Below are 21576 nucleotides of genomic sequence, written 5' to 3'. Positions count from 1 at the left end.
TGACACACGGTCAAGTCCCGAAAACACTGACAGGATTCACTGATGGATGAGAATGGGGTGTGAGACACAGAGGCGTCACGGATGACTCAGTCTTCAATTACATCTACTTTATTTCATTTTCTAAAAATCTGCATCAAATAGGGCAAAATGTGAGCATCTCTTCAATGGAGGCAGTAGGTCCGCGAGCATGTGTGTTTATTATTTTCTGTCCCCTTTGGTTTGTCCGAAATAGGGGATTACAAAATGGGTTAAGTTCATCGGTCAGTGTTCGAGGCCTTTTTTTTTAGGCAACGACACTACCAATTAGGGTCACTGCTTTGCGTGTTGATAATAATTAAACACCGCCTTTATTTCTTAAATCGTGTTAACAGTTTATTTGTCTATTAAGATGGCCAAATAGTGGAGACAAAGTGCTAAAGTAAATGATGGACTTTAACCTTTGCTCACACATTTTACGAGAGAAATTTAAAGGCTACACATTAAGACGCCCCTGGGTGGGACATTTGTCCCCCTAATTCCACGACTCATCTTTGATGTTACATGCCAAGGAGGTTAATGAAATATTTAAAAACGGCAAGTCATGGTTGGTAACCTATATCCATTTTTGCTTCGTTGAGTTCTTTACTTGTCTGATCACTTTTTATAGCGTCTATAACACTGAAGTGTTGTTCATTGGGTTAAACTAATGGGATCAACTCTCCAAGGTTCTGCTCTTTGCTCACCAGGAAAGCACGTGCTCACAGAGACAACACTGGAAACCCCCATCCACTCCAGCTTAGGCTCTTTGTCTCTGAAGTCTGGGGACAGAATTTTTCTTTTTTTAGATAGGAATAGAGTCAAAACAATGTGAGTAAGAATCTATGTTCTTCGCACATCTCATGTACCATCTGATGTCTTTTGTTTCATCAGCTACCATCCCGGGGGAATGGGAGGGGGGCGTAATACCTTGTTAGGACAGGCAAACACAGTGTAATTGTAAGCAGTGTTTACAGTGCTAACAGAAATCTGACAACGCAATACGTTCATGGAAAACATACAAGAGAAGATCTAAATTCACTTCTCAACATGTATAATAAATCCTATACACTCTCTAGATGCAGCTCAGAATTTAAGTTAAAAGCAAACTTTTAAAAAGAGTGTATACTTTCATACATTAATAAACCAAAGGATGGTGTTTAAAAAAATTCTACAGCATGATTCCCGGCCCTGGTGTTGACATAAGACACGTAACAAATTACCTCAAAAGGAAATCATAAAGTCACCACTACTGAAACCACCACCACCGCCTCTCATTTTAATTCACTTTAATTACAAAAATAAATATATTTTACTATCTATATAAGATATACATATAAACATATAATAAATATATTCTCAGAAAATGATAAGGGAGCTCAAAAAATAAATCTGTAACGTTACTGTAACAGCAAACATTTGGACAATTATTCCCTGAAAGTGAAATTCTCCAAATCCTTTGACAAATAGACCATTTCAGTCATGGAAATGTCATGGTCCGTTGTCATCGGTTAGTCCTACACCAGGACACCAAAACGCCCCCAAATTATTAAGAAGGATGCATTTTATGAAGGAGCCAGTGAGAGAGAACAGCAGTAAAGCATGGATTTGGTTATTAGAAAAAGCGTTAGATTTGGGATCTTAAGACTGGGGTTTTAAGCCAACTTCTGCCTCAGGACTTAAATCATTTCACTGAGCCTCAATTTCCCCAGATATACAAAGAATGCAGTTGATGCGATAAGCTCTAAGATCCCTTTCAGTTATAAAACCTCTGTACTTTTAATAACATACATTTATTTTTGAATAGATAATACATTCATTTAGATCAAAGGAAAACAATGAAAAGATTTAAAAAGTTAAAACTCCTGCCCTCGCTCCCATCTGCCCTGCTTGCCACCTCCATACCCCATACCCCAACACAGAAGTCATCGTTTCCATTAGAGTCTTATGTAACCTTCCAGAGCTTCTTTACAAAAAAAGAGCAAACATAAACATATATTCTTATTTACCTCTTTTTAACAAAAAAGGCATCATACTACAACCTACTTATCTCCATCTCTCACAGCGTATCTTGGAGAGATTTCCATTTCAGTACGCAGAGATACTCCTCATTCTTTTTAACAACTGCATACTTCTCATTATATGAATATCCAAAATCTATTTAACCGATTCCACACTGATAAGCACTTGGAATTTTTCCAGTCTTTTGCTATTATATGTCACGCTGCAAAATCCAAACTTTTATGCATATTATCTGTGCCGTATATCTTTAGGAGAAATTTCCAGAGTGGAACTGCTGACTCAATGGGTAAATGCATCTATAATTTTAGTAAAACTTGCCAAAGTGCCTTCCATATAGTTTGCACCTACCTGCATTCCCACCAGCAAGTGTGAGAGTCCTTGTTCCTCCACATTCTCATCATCAAAAGACAGCTGCTTCTTTTCTTTCTCTTTTGGAGTCCTACCTCATCTGATAGATACGTGGCACCTCAATATGACTTCACTGGCATTTCTCTTATCATGATGGGTCTATCTAAGAGTTGTTTGTGTTGCTTTTACTGTGAACTATCTGTTCATCATCATAAACCTTTTTCTCGAAGTAGCTGGTCTTTTTCTTATCCATTTATAAGTAAAAGCTCTACTATTTCAAGACAGCAGTCCCATGGCTGAAAGACGACCTCTGCAGATTACCAGTGGGTCCTTGACTACTGATATTCATCACTTCTTGAATGCTTTGAGAATTTAAAAAGGGTTTTCACTGACATGTTCTCATTGGAAGACACTAACCACCATTACCCAATATTCTACAGATGATGTATAACAGCCATGAGGAAAATTTCCCTTTGTTTTCTGAGATTTTGCAAAAGGTACACTTCACTTTCAATAGGGGAGGGAAGGAACAGTCTGGAAGACTGCATAAAGACAATTTCATTTCACCAAATATCACAAACACCTTGGGGGATAGAGAAGAAATGGTAATTGTGGCTAAATATTAGGTACAAAGATGCTTAAGATACAAAAATATTTAATATTATAAATATATTGTCTATTTCATGTTTAAGAGTTCAATTACATTAACGTAAAACAACTTTCCTAACATCATGAAATGCAATTATCCGAACAGGCACACTCATTTTCCTAGTAAATATCCAAGCTACGTCAACAATCTCTTTTCTGAAACATACATATTTTTAACAGTTACAGTTCATAAGAAATGTGTTAAAAAATTCTAAAGGCACGGGTAAACGTTAAACCTCTGCTATAATAGAATAATCAAGCGGTCAACATGCAGACCTAAATACTCTTCCGTTTTTTCAGTACATGAGGAAATACCCAACTAATTTTTTATAAAATTCTTAAATAGATCCTATTTAACCAGAACAAACTAGGAATTTGCAAAGTGCAACCAAGCAGCCTTTTAGATATCCAGAAAAAGTCTTTCTTCAGCGATGTGGAACTCACCCACACACACGCTTTGCTTAGAGAGGTCAGGAAGAAACAAAGACGGTCCAAGGGGCTTTCGAACTCCGTGAGCGACTGTTGCTGAAATTGTACAGCAGGAAAGACTTCTCTTCTCTACCGTAAATAGACGTTCGTAACATAAAACCTATACAGCCATTTCAAAGGATTCTAAAGACACTTAGACCTGTATCATTTCTTTGGTTCTGCAGAGTACCTGTGGAATACCATAGGGTCCCCATTTGACAGTCTTGAAAACTGAAGCTAGTGATTTGCCTAGAGTCATTAATGAGGACCAAAATGGGAAAAAGAAATCTGAGGCCTCATCAGCTGGGGTCCTCACCACACCAGGGAGCACAGAATCAGGAGCCGGACCTGCTGCCCTGTTACTTGCTATCCGTGTGGCCTTGCGTGGGGTACGCAAACTCGCTGTGACTGTTTCCTCATAGGGAAATCCTCATTTTGAGGATTAAACGAGTTTAGCACTTAAAATAGTGTAAATGGTGTTACATAAAAGTTCGCCATCATATAATTAGAATGCATTCCGTTCCTGCGGAACTTTAACGTGAAGCCTCAACAGCAGAAGTGGAAATATTCAAAAGCATGTCCTCCATGGGACGGGCGTGGAGGAGAGATGAAGATAAACATGCCCAGTGGAGTTCAGTCATGTCCTAGTTAAGCGAGGTGTCGCACATTTAAAGGTTACCTAGAGTCTATGATGGCCACGGGCAAACTCGAACTTAACTTGTGGATATTGATTAATCTCCCAACATGGTTAACACGACAGGGAATCCCACCTCTGGCACTCTGAAAAGCTTAGTACGAAACCCTGGTATTATTTGACATTATCTGTTCAAATCCCCACTTCTTTAAGTTTATTTTTCTAATCTTGTTCCAATTTTCTCATCTATCACTCCTTTCATTTTCCTTCCCATCTTCTTGTCTTTCATCTTGCTGCTTTCTTTCCCAAATAAATCTTAGATCTATCTATAACAGAAAGAAATCACGACGAGACTACAGCAAGGTACTTACCAATAACATGGTTCCTGGATCCCAATTTAAAATTATTTTAGTGCACCCTGGTTCCCAACTGAATTATTTTAATGGACGTCAGCATCAAATTGTTGATATCTGAGAGTGACCGGGCTCTCAGATAATAATGTTAAGTTATTGGAAAGAAACACTTAAAGAAATGCTTCATTAGCATTCTGTTGCGTTTTTAAAGCCATTTCACTTACACTTTCAAGGTTTTAAACTCAATCGCTCAGCAATACTGTACCCACTATCACGACACGACAGCAGCAAAGCTGCCAATAACACAGTAAGTGACAGGAGCTCACTGAGGTGGACTGAGAAGCCCAAGGTCACCCCCCTCACCAGGAGAGGGAGCTGTAACAGATCCTGCTTCGAGCTAAGTATGAAACACACTATTTTTCCACTACGTCTAAACTATTTACAACGTTAACTTCTCCAGATTAACAAAGGCATCACTTCAGTGAGAATACGACACCTCCCAGAATGACCCAAACCCTGCAAATTCTCCCAGAATACAAACCTTTGGGAGGTGTGAGGTTGACTCCATTTTTAAGGCACCATTGGACTGGTAGGATCCCCAAAGAATCCGCATGGCACAGCATTGAGAGTTGACTAGGCTCTGGTCTCAGGTCATCAATAGTTAGTTGAAAAAAATGATTGTTAAAGACCTGAAAGAAACAAACAACAGAGCCAAGGGTTAATTCCTTGGGATAAGATGTAACGCTGGTATGAATACTGGCACGGCTTCCAAATGCAATGAAAATATTTCACCAAAATGATCTGAGCACAAACTGGCATTTCAATGTCTATTACTCAACAGGGCAGTTGCTAAAACGTTAGCGTTGATCATTGTGGTCATATTAATGGAAAGATCGATGAATAACTGGAATACACAGGAGACAGAGAAGGAAAAACATCGATGACCTCAGAGAAGTAAACCAACGGCCAGAGCTGGAAGAAAAACAATCTGACGGAGTGAGACTGACAGACCCTAGCCAGGAGGGGCACTGGAAGGTCACACTCATGTCTCAGTGTCCACAGCAGGCACAAGTTCTCACACGGAGTCATTCAAGAACCTCCGCAGTCTGACTTGGAGGTTTCTGGCCTCATCCTGCACCACATCCCTGCACTTCCCCCCAGCCTCCAGCCTCAGAGTAAATAATTCCCGTCAGGCACGTCCTTGAGACCATGAGAATGGTCCGGAACACCCCTTTCTATCATCAGTCCATCAAAACACTGCATTTTTCAAGGTGCATCCGGAAAGTCATGGCTGTTGGGACATTTTCCCAGCCACTCCCACCCACTTTGGGAATGGGTGCTTCCAGAGTATCAGACCCTCTGTACCGAAAATTCTCATTCCTTCCTATGGACTGATACCACATGAGTCTCTCCCAACAGATCCTAAGTCCTTCAAGGACAGTGGCCTCTTTGTAACTCATCAAGATATTCCCACAATGCACAAAAAATGCTTTGCACACAAGAGCCAGATAAACATCCACTGAGTAGAAGAAAAAACATCAGTGAAGAAATAGGACAGGGCATGTGGATGGAAAAAGCAGAGTGCAAAAATCTGGTGAATCTTGACGCTGAAAAGCATGACAAATTTAAAGAACTCAGTATGTAAAACAGACCAGAGAAAAAAGATCTTTCTCAACTCAACAGACATAAACCAGCCCTTCCTAGGAAACCCTAACGCTCCTCCTAAGCTATGATTCCTGGCTCCTTCATTTACAAAATATTTTCTGAAAGCATCTTAGTTCAAAGCTAAGCAGGAAAGAACAGGATTCTGTTCTTCTCAATGCTAATTCCAGTAAATAGTTAGAATTCTGCTGCCTGAGGTTTGCCTTTGAAACTAGACTTTGAAGAGTTAAGGATCAAACATCAGCTTTGCAGGGAGGCCTTCCCTGGCAGGCCAATTTGAAGTCACACCTCCCTCCTCCCACTCCAACAGGCCACTAGTGCCTTCCATGATGGATCTTTCTCCTTAGCATTTAACAGGTAACATACATCTATTTACTTATTAATTCTGCTTATTGTCTGTCTCCCCCACTAAAATATAAGCTCTATAAGAGAAGGGACTTCTGTCTATAGTCCCACGTCCAGAACAGTGCCTACAAACGCTCAGTAAATATTTGTTAAGTTAATGTGATCTGGTCTCTCCTGCACGTATACACAGTCACACCCAGATGCATACAGAATAACGTATAATTCCAGTAGTACAATGTCTTAGCGCCACTGGACTCTGTAAAGATAGGCAGTAAGGGATCTCCAAGATCCACTATGTGTGCGTACTTCAGAGGAAAAGCTAAAATAAGGTCCTTCAAACCCATCAGGGTTCATATTCTCAAATGGTTCAGAAACACTGGTCCATATGGTCCAGAACCCACAGGTCTCAGAACCCAAGGCCAGAGGAGTTCAACTTGCCTAAGATGGTGCAGCTCAGAGCGAGCAGAACTAGAAAGAGAACTCAAGACTTCTAATGCTAATTCCAGGAGCCTTTCTCTAAACAATACAGCATCTCTCTCACACACACAGATGATACTGTCATCATCATCATCAGCTGTCAGTATCTCACTCTGTTCGGGAACACCAAAAACAATCCTGCTGTACGGCTAACGGTTGGTCCTTTGATTTTGGATCTGCTACACGCTTCTCTGCTTTCTTGTCCACTTGTTCTTAACATTATTTATGTATTTCTTCAACTGCGGTGCCCTGAAGAAAAGCCTCAAGGAACATAAAAAGGACATTTTCATGATGAGGAGTAGTAACAGCGCAGTGTGTGACAGTTACAGACACAGTATTCTAAAGCCTTTCCCAACGTTAGGAGAAATATATTTAATTATAAATATCTTCTACACTAAGAATATTCTAATATATGTGGGTGAGTCTCGAACCTAGGGAGGTGCCCATCCGAGTTCTAAGAGGCAGATGCCCATAATCCAGTCCATGTGTTCTATGACACACAGCCAAGGAAAGAAGGACGGGTGCACGTGAAACAGAATGACTCAAGTATTTTATCTTTGGTACAATTTACAACTATTTAAAGGTATAAAAATGTGAGCATCTACTACTGACAAACTCAGCACATCTGTGTCTGTTTGGTTTATTTTATAAATACCAGGTGAAGCTGACACCAGAGCCCCTTAGGATGAGGACAAGGTGATACAGATCCAGATCAATGGGCAGCTGGCATTACTGTATCACCTGCTGCTGGAACAAAAGGGAATTCAGGTCAGGTTTCATCAAGGTGTCCGGTGTCACTCCTTGGTTTTGGAAAAATGTGCAATTTACCAGAATACACAGTAAAAAGCCCTAAAGGCCATTTCAAATAAAAAGGTTTTTAATGGATGGTGTATCAATGGTGACAGCATGCATTTCAACCTTGAGATAGTTATTCAAAGCGTAAGTCAATATTTGTTTCTCATAGGTAATTATTCTTTAAATAAATTACTTTAACAGTTATAAAACTAACATGTTCACTAAAGAAAAAAATATTTAGAAAAGAAAAGGACATTTCATTACGATAACCATTTTCCATATTATGTAATACATCATCACTACTGTTTCTCAAATTTTACCAAATCATGAACAAAAATAAAAAGCATGACTCAAAGAACTTTAAACACTCATCACTGCATTAATAAATCTAGTCTCCTTCAAAAAAAGAAATTAATATGGAATTGACTTTTGAACCACTCATTAAGTGCCCCCCATGAAATGCACAAAAGGCCATTAACTAAAACTCACATTGGCTAAGAATGCTTTTTGCTGGCTTCTCGCACGGTTTCTAAGTGGAGACGTAAGATAGAAACACATACTTGAGATGTTAGCATAGGTGACTTCGTTGAGATTTCTTTGATGGTGAAGGGAAATTACAATCTTAAAACACTATCAGACCATAATAAAAATGCCTTTACACGAAAAGCTCATTTCACTTTAAATCTGCCAATCTTAGAAGCACGACTTTCCCCTTAGTCGATGAAAGCAGATGAGAAAAATTAGAAGTGCTGACCCTCTGGAGATAGCAATCTGCTCTTCACCATTTTCAGGTATTTTCAAAATCTAACTAGATCCTATTAACTACGATCAGTGCAGGAGGAGCCAGATACTGTCATAATGATTACAACATGCATCTCATCAGTAGTTTATTATAACGAGAATAGGAACAAACGGGCAGGTTTGACGTGACAATGGTTAATAACGAAGGTGGCATATACGAGTGGCAGAGTTCACGGCTGTAAACTCGCGGCTATGCATCCGAACCTGCCTCCAAGCCACTCAAGGACACGGGTGTCTACACTCCAAGGACACGGGTGTCTACACTCTATACAATCAGAAGACAAGTGAAACGCACGCGGTCCATCCCAAGAGGAGGCATCTGACTGGGCACGCTCTACGACACCAGTGATAACGAGAGAGCTTAAAATAGCACTGCCTGGGGAGAAGGCAATCTTCCTTTGGTCAATGGGCTTTGCGGCACACCCCTGCGCGGGCTTTTTCACCTGCTGGCTTTGAGCAGAAAGACTTATCTGCTCCCCCTGGAGGTGGAGGTGAAGATCACGGGAGGAAACGCACCTTGGTCACCGAGGCAGGACAGATATGAAAGGGCTCGCTCATATTCACTGTTTCTAGCTTCATCCCAACTGTGAAGAAATGGCTTCGCAAATCTGCATGATCCTGCGGGGAAAAGGATAAAAATATTGAAGGCAACGGGACTGGAAATTAACTCGGTAATGGTCGGCATGCCCTCCTTGAACATTTTCTCGGGCAGCAGGAATCAGGTTGAGATCACCCTCCCCGTTTCGAATTTCTAATTACTGCGAGACACCGCGGATTTAATTATTTTCTGCAGGCTACATCTCTTTTCCAGGGAAGAGAAAACAAGCCTTGGTGGCCAGGCTTAAATTTCGACGAAGCAAAAAAATTTACATGGCACGGCTTTGATCTTCCGAGGTGCTGTAACTGAAGGGCAGGAGCTGGGTAGAGGCAGGCAGTGGCGTAAAACACAGCAGGAGCATCTTCTGAAAATGTGGCCTCATGCTACTGGGCTACTGCACAGGCTTCAGTGAGCACCTTGTGGGTGATTCAGCTTGTCCCCGTCCCCTGTGTCTAGGAGCATACAGCTTATCACTTATTGGTAGTGAGCTGATGATGCTTGAGACGCGTGCACAGAAGGGTCCAAAACAGCCCTACACACAATGAGAACCCGACTCCCACTCAATAAAGATGAGCAACACCCCCTGGTTAATAGGTGTCTGGCAGTTTTATGACCGCTCACAGCAGCCTTACGTGCGCGAGACGGAGCTTTGCCACCTTCTCAAGGAAACAAATTTCAACATCCACTTGAGCTATATAGCAGTCGAGGAGGCTGGCTGGACTCTGGGTACCACGATTTATCTGGCTGGGATGGAGGTCGCCTCATAACTCACAGTCTGTATAAATAGTAGTGTATGAATAAATGTACTTGCAGCCCATCCCTGAGGAAATAATAGCTGCAAATAAATCCTGCTATTTCTAAAGACATCAATTGGGGGAGACGTACAAAAATATCTGGGGATCTATTCCTTTCTTTCACCTGCAAATGTAAAGTGGATTTTTAATTAAATCAATGATGCCATTCAACATCCAACTCTGAGAATCATGGAGAGGCCCCCCCCCCAGCTGGGCCTGCTCCCCACCCCAAATCTGGTCCGTGCAGCGCGTGTCTGAGAGGAGAGGCAAGAAGAGGAATTGCTTATAAAACTCTCCACAACTCCACTGCATTACCAAAGAAGGCACGGAATATAAATACCTAAAGAACCACAAGGACCCTGTCATTTCTCATGTCGCCACAGCAGTCTGCAAAGGTCTCCGGACCCCACGGATGCACAATCAATGTGAGGTCTGGCTGAAGCAAACAGTGCCAGGTCCAGGGAGGGGGTGATCACAACCAGAAGGGATGTGTTCAATGTGCAAGGGCTGATGTGACAAAAACTCACTCAAAGAACCGGCCCGTCCTATAAAACTTTATGAACACCTTAGAACTTATAACCAACACTTTATAAAAAACATTCTTAGGTGCAGGAGACGATTTTCATTTTCTTATACCGAAAATAAGCACTTATTTTTGGAGGTGGCTGGGGAAGGTGGCTCAGAAAAGGAATGAACAGAAACAGTATAGAGCGTTAACGCAAATTAACACACGTCAACCGTAATGCCCAGGCAGAGCTGAAACCTGAAACCAGGTTGAGACAAAAGTGGAAGTCAAAAACGACTGACATCTGAATTAAAAGGTTAAAAGTGAATGTTCCGGTCAGGCACCCGCGCTGGTGGATTTTGTAGATAAATATTTTTGCCTTCAATGCACAAAACCCTTTAATCTTTGGAAAAGAGGAACTATTCCAAAATGACAACAAAACTTTGCCTGAATGTACTCAACAAGTGTAAGCCTTCATTGTTATACTGTTTGACAACACACAAATGTCCTCGGCACTAATGACACATTTGTAGCTACCATCAATGGCCCAGATGGATGTCGTATTTTCCCAGGGGGTCTCCTGTTTCCCTCCCTGCTATCGGATGTCCTTCCATGCTGCAGCATCCCCTCTCATCACTCACAGCTCAAAGGCTAAACATTCCTGAGACGTGGTTCACCAAGAACGGGACACTCGTCACTTCTCCCTGGCAGCCCCCATCACCAGGGCTCTCTGTGCAATCCTGATCTCTCACCTTTCTCCTGTGTGCCTCTCCTCCGCGTTTCTGCTCTAGGGGTGGCCTTACAGCATTCTGGGCTTCTCGTCTACCCACCACCCTAATCCCCTCGATTTTGGCTTGGGTACCACTTTTCACCTCATATACTTTGGTTCCTACGTTGGCTCTCTGAGTAGAGCCAGCTTTCTAAGTAGGGTTGACCCATGACCCCCAGGCTCTTTCTACAGCCCAGGCTCTCAGTTTGACCTTGACCATCGACTTGAAGTCTTTGGCCAAGTTTACACCCATCCCATATCTACGTTCCAAGCTCTGCCGGAAGGTCCCTCATTCACAGATCCCAGATCCCGATGCTGTGTTGAAAACTGTGGCCCCCAGGAACCCTCCCCTAATGCTTGTCCTTTAACTGCTGCCTTATCTTATTCACGGCTGTCTGAGGGGACCAGGCAATGGCTGCCCTTCCTTAGTAATAAGCTTAGGACTGCAATTTGCTCCTTAGATAAACTTGTCCTTCCAAGGCTGTGTTATAAATGCTCATTGATAATGATTTCAGTGTATTCTGCCTCCAACTCTGTCTCCAGGCGAAGAGGCATCATTTCGTGCAGGTATTACATTCTCTCTTCATTCCTGGAGCATCCCTGTGCTTGTCTGTTAACCATCGATCATCGCTACCTCTCTGCTCATCCATAAAAAAACCATGTACACCCAAATCATACACGCCCCTACCTGGCATGAAAATAAAACATTAAGAACACTAATATTTTTAAACAATCAAAATATTGACGATATTTTGTCTCGATGATGTTAAAATATTTTTGAACAATTTAAAAATAATGCTGAGTGAGCAAAGGTTTAGAAATCAGTTTCTCCTTTATTAATCGCGGCTCAGATTTCCGACATCTGATATTATCTACTGGGTTTCACTTACAAGCACGTCAACTTCCTACCTGTGGAAATGTATCTCTTTCCGTTCCAAACTATGTGAAAACTCTTACTGGAAAAAGAAGACAGATATTTTGAGAGGCGGCTGCACCTAAATGTAAGTATTTATATTCTGGTCTCTAATATCCACATTCAGCTATAATATCCTATGAAACCTGAACTCCAAATTGTAGAAATGAACCTGGAAATTATACAATACATTCCTGTACCCCCAGCCCTAACTTTCACTTTCATAAGATCACTTTCTAATTAGCATTTAAAAAAAAAAAAAAAAAAAAAGAGGGGCCAGCCCTGTGGCCAAATAGTTATAGTTCTGTGTGCTCCACTTCGGCAGCCTGGGGTTCGCAGGTTCGGATCCCGGGTGTGGACCTACTCTACTCATCAGCCATGCTGTGGGGGCATCCTACATACAAAGTAGAGGAAGACTGGCACAGATGTTGGCTCAGGGCTAATCTTCCTCAAGCAAAAAAAAGAGGAGGATCGGCAACAGACGTTAGCTCAGGGCAAATCTTCCTCACAAAAAAAAAAGAAAGAAAGAAAGAAAAGTCCTTCTATGACCATGCAGAAACCCTCCCAGTTTCCAAGGCAAGTCAACATAATGGAAACTTTTTAAATCCAAGAGCAATGACCCAAAAGGATTATGAGCTTGATTATGATTATAAATCTGTTACTCTAATCTTATGTTACTCAGAATGGATGATGCCAGAAACTTTTTACTACAAGAGGCAGGATAGTATTTTCTAAAAGGACTTGCTACTGAAGACCTTTATAAAACATGACAGGTAACCACGTAGTATGTGCAATACTTTCTAGTCAATGCTGAACTCTCTCATTTATGCCACATGGTTCATCCAAAGAAGACACGAATAAATATTTACTGAATTAAGCTGAAAGAACATCAAAAACTAGATGATTTCTTTTTTTAACTGAAGTACAGCTGACACACAACGTTGTATTAATTTCAGGTGTTTGACATAGCGATTTGACATTTATTTACGTTACAAAATGATCATCCTGATAAGACTAGTTACATCTGTCAAAAAACTAGATGATTTCTTGACACCAGTTCCAATTCTACGCTCTATCATTAATTCAATAAGCATTCGTTAGAAACCACAGAGGTAACACAGTCTACTAGGTGATGCACGGAGCACACATAACAAAAACTACATTTGCCAAAGGGAGAAAGAAAATAAAAATAACAGCTATGGAAGACCCAGGCTTAGAAGAAATCTCAGAAGAAATATTTTTCCTTGTAGCATACAAAAATTACTGTCACTATAAAGACGGCAGTCCAAGGATTTACAGGAATGAATCTTAATTTGGAACATGAAAAGTATGTGACTTAGAATGATAAGGAAAAGATTCTGGGATGGATGGTGACACAGTAAATTCAGTTAGGGAGTTAGGGTAGCTGGGTCTTAAAATACCAGATTGAGGCTTTTAAGTCTGATCTAAAAGGCAAAAGGAGTCATTTGACACTCCTAAAAAAATATAGCGTTTTTTATGATAATTAAAGAACTCAACACCAGTGAATTTCCAAACAAGCCAATACACATACCTTCTGAGCTGTGTGTGTGTCTCTAAGTACATCCACAATAGTCTATGAGAAAAGGTACAGATGTTCTCAGTGAAAAACAAATTTAATCACCCCCAGACCATTGACTTTGGGCTGTTGACGCAGTCAGAGTGCACGCATTAATTTACACAAACACCAGCTAATCATTCTTGATGTTAGGAGAGAGCGAGTTCCGGGCCCCCAAAGACAGTTCACAAAACCAATTATCTACCGAGAGAGAATGGAAAAGTCGCTGTGCTCCGAAAGACACATTCCGGCCTTTGCAAAGCTCTGGGGAATCAGTCACACCTCACCGTTATTGGATCAACGTTTTTCTTGAAATCAGGAGGGTTTCCTGACTCCTCAGTACGTTCACCAATACGCCTGTCACATTCAAGAAATACTGTTTGTTTAAATGTACTGGAGTCCAGTTAAACTGCTTGCAGAAAAACTCCCTCCGTTTAAGAAATGCTGGCAACGTCTTTCCCATCTACAGTCCTCGCTTCGCCTTTCATTTTTGCCCTAAAGTAATTTTATATTGATCAGAAGTAAAAGGCCATTCATTTTATTGCAGGGCTGTCTTACCAGCCTAACTGAACAGTCGCTCTTCAGGGAGCCTTATTTTCCGTCGAACGACAATGTAAAAGAGATGATGTCTCCATCACCTTCCCTTTCTCTGCTCAGATTTCATCAGCTTTATCCTCTCCGGAACCCGAGCCGCTCTCCTGCTCTCCCACTGAGAGGCAGGGACGCTGCGCCCAGAAGAACTTGGCTTCGTAGACAGTATCAAGCGGGTAGAAACAGTCACAACGATTAACACGCTGTGAATACCTGTAAGCACTTTCCTTGTATCATCATTTTCCCCTCACAGCAGACTACAGGGCAGTCTTTTGACATCTTACAGTGAGGAGATTAAGATACAGAGAGGTTTAGTGATCTAAGCAAGGACACAGAGCTAACAAGATGAGCCTGGAGTCAAATCAACACAGTCTACATCCCTGATTAGCTACCAGGTTATCAAACAGACTGGGAAACAAGGACCAGAAAGCATCCTTTGTTTTTTATTGCTAACCTAGTACACGCACTAACAAATAACACCCTTACAATCTATAGGCTCCTAAAATTTTAATTCAAAGACAGATATCGCCAAGTTAAAAAGTGATAGCTACTGATACTGACCATTTTCTTAAAACCTCCAATTTTTGCTAATTCATAGCACTTTTCAATAGCTTATGAAAAAAAGGGCATCAGAGAGAATCCTGACACCAAAAATTACCCCCAAAATCTTTACGTACCGTCAATCACAGTCTCCATCAACAACTGACAAATATTGTCCACTAATTGCTTTTGTGTGTTCTTTAGGCAAAGAAGATTTAAGAAACGTGTTGCAGCAAAATGCCTATGGTGTTCCATAAGGCATCCTTCATCAACATCTATTTTCTCCTAACGTTATCAGTGTTAGCCCAGACAGGTTAATCTGATTAATGTGGTTAACCTGGTAAACGCAGCCGCCTGCAAAGTCCACACAGATCTCAATCTGCAAGTGTTTCTTTTTTAAATACTATGTGTTAAGCATTAATCTAGACTGAATTAAGCAGAAACTGGACAAGAGGGCAGCCTGGTGGTGTAGTGGTTAAGTCTGTGCACTCCACTTCAGTAGCCCAGGGTCTGCAGGTTTGGATCCCGGGGGTAGACCTACCACCGCTCATCAAGCCACGCTGTGGAGGCATCCCACATAAAACAGAGGAAAATTGGCAACTGATGTTAGCTCAGGGCCAATCTTCCTCGCCAAAAAAAAAAAAAAAGAAAGAAAGAAAGAAAGAAAAGAAGAAGAATGTGGATGATATGGATAAGCTTGACCTTGGGAAGCTTGAAATTTAGTTAGAAAATGACTGAACAGCAATAAAGACAAAGTATAAGGCTGGAAAAAGAAGTCTGGACAAACCATAATAAATTTGGTTCTTTGGCTTCACAGTTCTGGGTTCCACCTCACTTTATTTCACCTAAGACACAGAGGTCAAGAAGATGAGACAACCTCAGAGCACGCCCTGGGGTCACCGAATGCTTTCAACAGTAGCCTCCGAGGAAGTCTTTGCCTTTGAAGCGATAGCGGTGCCCGGAAGAAGGCACTAGCTGATTCTGGAAGAATCAGACGTAGCTATTCAAGAAACACCATGGCCACAGACTGCCCTTCTATTAGTCATCTGTGAGTAAGTGTGAACACAACTCCTTGTCACAGGGATAAGGCTTTGGAGTGCCTACTGAAGTTCTTCAGAAAACAGACTGCCAACCATGAGTATTAACGTGCAGAAGGAGATGCAGAGCATAACTAATTGAGCCACAGAAGACAAAGAAGACAGGGAAGAAGAAAGAACATTCGATCCTGTTAGTTTCCACTCACGTCCCGCTTGCCTACTGGAACTTGACTCATCTCTAAATTTACTTCAGAGGCTTGAAGCAACGGCAGGTTATGTTCTTATAATTTAGGACATGGCTATCTCAGATCCCAAAATGCTTCTTGCCACCCCGGCTTCATTAGATAAATACACCTCACGTGCCATAAAAATACGAAGAAGGTGCCACAGGGGAGACTGAGTTCAAACTAATTAACACAACACAATGAAAATGCACTGGGGTGAGGATTTTCATGGGAGGAAAGCAGCGAATGATTCCCTGGGTGGAAACCAAGTTCTTAAGCGGAGTTCCACAATCAAGGAGAATGGGACGTTTTCTTCAGTCGTGGCAGTCTACTCAGAATCTTGAATTCTTTGGTTCTTCCTTTTTGTTTATGTGGACAGGAAATAAACTGGACAAAAAAATACACAATTCAGTCCCCTTCCACATTTTGTGTGTGGGTGTGTGAGGAAGACTGGCCCTGAGCTAACATTCGTGCCCATCTTCCTCTATTTTATGTGGGACGCCCCCACAGCATGGCTTGAGGAGCAGTGCAGGTCTGCACCTGGGATCCGAAGCTGTGAACCCTGGGCCACCAAAGCGGAGCATGCAACTTAACCGCTATGCCACAGGGCTGGCCTCTCTACGTTTTTTTTAAGCATCCAAATCTTTTAGTGTATCATAAACAAAAATATTGCACAATATAATTTTTTCAGCTCCAACATGCCAGTTTTTGGGTCCACAGGGTGCTCAAACATTGCATACGCATCTTTTCATAGGACTTTGTTAATCCGTGTAATTTCTAAGAGCAACTTTCAGAGAAGTCAAAGGAAGGTTTTAATGAGTGTTACACTCAAATTGATATCTAATGATCGACACTTTAATTCCTTTGTGCATATCAGCATGATAGGTCATGTTAAAACAAGGTCTAGTTTGGGGCCAGCCCGGTGGTGCAGCAGTTAAGTTCGCATGTTCCACTTCAGCAGCCCAGGGTTCGCCAGTTCAGGTCCCGGGCATGGACATACGCACTGCTTATCAAGCCATGCTGTGGCAGGCTTCCCACATATAAAGTAGAGGAAAGGTGGGCACAGATGTTAGCTCAGAGCCAGTCTTCCTCAGCAAAAAGAGGAGGATTGGCAGCAGATGTTAGCTCAGGGCTAATCTTCCTCTCACACACACACTAAAAGATCCAGTGCAATTTATCATATTGTTTCTTTTTCTGTTTTTCCAACGATCTAGTGGTCATATGTTCATTAGAAAATTACTCTCATTATATTAGTTTCATCCAAAAATGGACATTAGGATGCCAGCATTTATTAAATCAATAGCATTATTACATTTCAATTCCATGGCACTGAATTAAATTTAGCCAATGTAATATTTATAACAAAAATGTACTAAAAAATCTATAAGCTGAACACTAATAAGCATTTCCATTTTTTACTTACAGCTGTAAATAGCAGTTTTATCTAATCGTCGTGCATTAAATCAAGTTAAAAAACAGTAATGAGAACATGTGGTACTATATACTTCAGCCTAACCGCACGATTTATAACAGACAATTATAGTGGGCCTATTTCACAGGGAGCCCAAAACTGGTACACAAGGTTGTTTAAAAAAAACGGGGCAATGAGAATGTCTTTCATTGATTAACATTTAGCACCATAAAAGCATTTGTAAGTGGCAAGAAATTCAATCTTCCTTACAGCACCACCGTGAAAAAAAAAAAAAACAAGGCTGATTTTGCGTGTGTAGGTAAACAGTGATTACACCGTCTTTTCTCATGCTTAGTTAATTCTCTTCCAATAAGCCGCTATCTCCTCCTGTTTCCACAGCAACGCTCTGGGCAGGCTGAGCGCTGTGGGCTGAAAAAGAGCGTGGCAGCAGCTCTGGGGGTCAGCCTCCCTCCCAGCTCCACACCCCACGGATGGGGTGTGGTGGACAAAATTATTGTTGGGTGCCCTCTTCTGCCGAGAGTCCTAAATGCAAGGAAACTATTGTCATAGAAATAGGACTAAGGGCCCTGATCTGTCCCTTCTCGGGTAGATACCACCCTTCACGGAAAATAGGTAAGAGCTGGTGATGAACAAAACTTCTCCCCAAAGCAGGCTGACTCTTGTATTCTGATCTTTCTAGGCATGGACAGTGGCCACTGAAACACAGGGAGATCAGACACACCTAGCGTGCGCTGTCACAGGAGGAGGATTCCCATGGCCAGCCAGCCCGGCACAGATCTAAGAACAAAGTCTCATGCGCCCTCCTCAAATCCGGGCCGCCATCGCTTTCAATCGGTCAGTCTGTTTCCAGAAAAGTATTCATTCCCTAGACCTCGGTTTGCACAGTTGGCATTTGGGGGCCAGATCATGCTTTGCGGGGCGCTGGCCTGTGCCCCGTAGGATGTATGGCTGCATCTCTGGCCTCCACCGCTAGAAGCCAGTAGCAGCTCCCCCTATTGGACCATCTAAACGCCTCCAGACATTGCCCAGTGTCCTGATGGGGAATTCTCCCAGTGGAGAACCACAGACTTAGATACACTGAAGAGAGAGGTCAGGTAGAGTCGAGGAGACACCGGAATGTGTGGTCTCCTCGCTTCACTTTCTGTGAGCGGGCTCAAAATCGCCTGCGTCTCTTAGCCTCTGTCTCCAGCATGAAGCCCTTCTGGCAGCTTCCGTCCCTTGGTTTGATTGGCCATGCACACCATCCTCTTCAGTTTTGACCCACTTTGATGCTATCTCAACAAGACATGGAAATCCTGGTATTTAGCATTTGTGCCAGTCTACACTGCAGATGCGTGCTATGGTTACCTACCCTCCAGAGGCCACCACTCCAAATACCTAGTGTGTAAAATTAGAAGATGCTGTTGAGAATGAAGGGAACCAAGGCCAACACACCATCATCCCAATATGGCGTCATGGAATAGTTACTGTGTGTGCAATACAATGACGATGACTGAGGTACTTGTTGACCCGCCTGCCTGCCACTATGGCAGTAATGGGTTTGTGGTGTTTAAGGACTAAGCTATCACTTCAAACCCACAGGCAAGCAGATCTGTCACCAGGATTGGTACTAGTCTCTGAGCAAAGCTTTACCCATCAGGCTGCCTGCCCATGCACAGACCCGAAAACCCTAGTCACACTGACCTAAGCCATCAGGAAATCCATTATGTCACATGACAAAGGACTCAGGAGGAAGGAAGGGCAACTCAAGACTGGTTAACAGAGCCGTCAACAATGTCATAAATGGCCCGGTTCTTTCCATCCTTCTCCTTTGACACTCTTTATGGGACAGATTTACTCCTAGTCCAGCTCCCCTCATGGTCTCAAGATGGCTGCAGGCACTCCAGCCTTCTCAGCTGGACATGATAAAATGTAGAGGAAGAAGAGAGCACCACCCTTCCCTAGCCCTCTTCCTAAAAACAAGGAAACCTATTCCAGAAGCCACTCAGCTGACTTCCTCAGGGATTGTTGACCCAAGCTGGTCACAGGCCTCTTCCTAAACCAATCACTGACAAGAAAAATGGGACCCCTACTAAACCCTACACCAGTGGTGTTATGTCTACACTGGGAGCACCACCACCCTGTGGAGAGCAGGCACTGGAAGGGGCGGGCGCATTTGTTAATGATTACAATAGGGAAACATCCTGCCCTAAAAGTCAACAGAACCTCTGTGCAAGGCAACCGCATAGTGAGGAGTCAGTCACCACATCCCAGTTTACCCACGACGCTTGATAGGCTACACTTAACCCTCTCAAGATTCATTTTCTGGCTCTTAGTTCCAATAATACTTATTTGGCTCAGCCTTTACGTATCCTCGTTTACTGAAAAGGGACAGAAGAAAACCCCTGGTGTTGGGATTCAGATGGATCTGCGCTCACGTTCTGGTTCCATCGCAGGCTCTCTGCACAAGGCAGGACAAGAGATGAACTTCTCTGAGCCTTGAGTTTCCTCAAGTTTACGGTAAGACCAATAATATGGAGCGCCGAGTTACTGCGAATACAATGAGAGAATGGAGAGCGCCCAGCGCCATTTCTTCCATCCTGTGGGTGCTCAACAATGAGAAGCTCCCGTCAACACTTTGGCAACAACTTTCCACCAGAGAACGATGTCAGAGTTCCTGTGAAGTGCCCATGGCTGCACGTGCCTTTTGTATTCGGTGCCTCTGTACCCTATCTTGAAGGGTCTGGAAGGGTTAGTGGTAGATTCCAAAGACACTCCACAGGTGCGTAACTTATTACACGAGAACCAGGACTGACAACATCATCCCTGCCGTCTCTCAGAAGCATCACAAACAAGTGAGGTCCAGCGAGTGGACTAATTTCTACAAAAATCACACCTGAAACGACTAAATTTCCCAAATTCCTTTGCAGATTGGAGTTATGTATGCGCGTATTCACTGTCCGGAGAATTCAGATGCTAGGGAAAGAGTTGAATCCTGATGGGGGTCTAGAAATCTCTCTGGTAGCTACAAGAGCGACATCTTGATAAATATTAACGAGCCTTAAGCCGGGTTTCTACCATTGCAAACGAATTTGTCCTTTTTTTAACGTTGAACTCAGAACATTATATATTCATGTAAAAGTTTATCTGATTTGTTTACGCCATTCCTTCTGGTTATAAATGGGGGGGAGACAAAATTGGAGGTAGATTTTAACCTTATCTTTGACCTGTGCCATCAAGACAAGGAAACTCAGAGTAGGGTGGCTGTCTAAGAGAGAAGACACAGGACTCAGGGATTCCCACACTTTCATCGACATCCACAATACACACGAACTCCCTCGGGTGCTTCTCATGGTAGGAGGGCGTGCACCGAAGGTCGGGGTTCGCAGCACAGAAGCATGGATGTGCCGGCTCCTATCATATGTGGTCCTCATTTCCCATTAGATCTTAAACCTCTGGAGACCTAAAGGACTTCATCTTCTCTGACATCAGTTCCCCTACTTGAGATACTGCGATTTGCAACCGCCTGTTCATGACAGGCCCCCTGAGGACTAAAAATAGGACCAAATCTACAAACAATCTATAGCTTTAGGGGAAAAAAACTGCCTCTGTATCATTTTATTGTGGTCTATCATCAAATCCTCCATAGAAGAAAGAATTATAATCACTCCTTAATTCTTCTTATTAAGAGAGAGTAGCATCTGAAGAAAAATTAAAATATGATGCGACAATCACTTTGAAACGTTTGTGTTTTACAAATAAGAGATCTTTGCCCGCTCCTCATAGCCCAACACCAATTACGTTAAGTTCACGCGAATGTTATCTTGCCTTCCTTGGAACGGCAGCCCCTGGAGAGAGCCAGGATAATCAGCGGCCCACAGAAGCCTTTTAGGAATGATAACTCAGAGCCGATAACCCAAATTTGACTATGTTCTTAAATTCTTAATGTTTAGAATTAAAAGCCAGGCGCTATCTAGCAGCCTGCAAGCAGCAGGGGTCCAAGCTCCTGCAATCGAGCAATGGTTAGAGCCAACGCTTTCTATGGCTGGG

At 42.4% G+C, this 21576-nt stretch overlaps 1 protein-coding gene across 7 annotated transcripts in view; it reads right to left on the bottom strand.

Moving 5' to 3' along the window:
* SFMBT2 (Scm like with four mbt domains 2) overlaps window positions 1-21576 on the bottom strand; it is a 244238-nt gene that overhangs the window by 83552 nt on the left and 139110 nt on the right. For all 7 annotated transcript variants that reach the window (XM_070601099.1, XM_070601103.1, XM_070601097.1 and 4 more), the window contains 2 exons: window positions 9085-9186; window positions 5030-5177 (listed from right to left, as the gene is read on the bottom strand). In XM_070601099.1, coding sequence (XP_070457200.1) covers window positions 5030-5177; window positions 9085-9186 — 250 coding nt within the window. The remainder of the gene's footprint in view (window positions 1-5029; window positions 5178-9084; window positions 9187-21576) is intronic.

The sequence above is a fragment of the Equus przewalskii genome, chromosome 30 (genome assembly GCF_037783145.1).
Source record: "Equus przewalskii isolate Varuska chromosome 30, EquPr2, whole genome shotgun sequence".
In the NCBI taxonomy this organism is placed as follows: Eukaryota; Metazoa; Chordata; class Mammalia; order Perissodactyla; family Equidae; genus Equus; species Equus przewalskii.
This window is presented reverse-complemented; position numbering and strand designations above follow the sequence as displayed.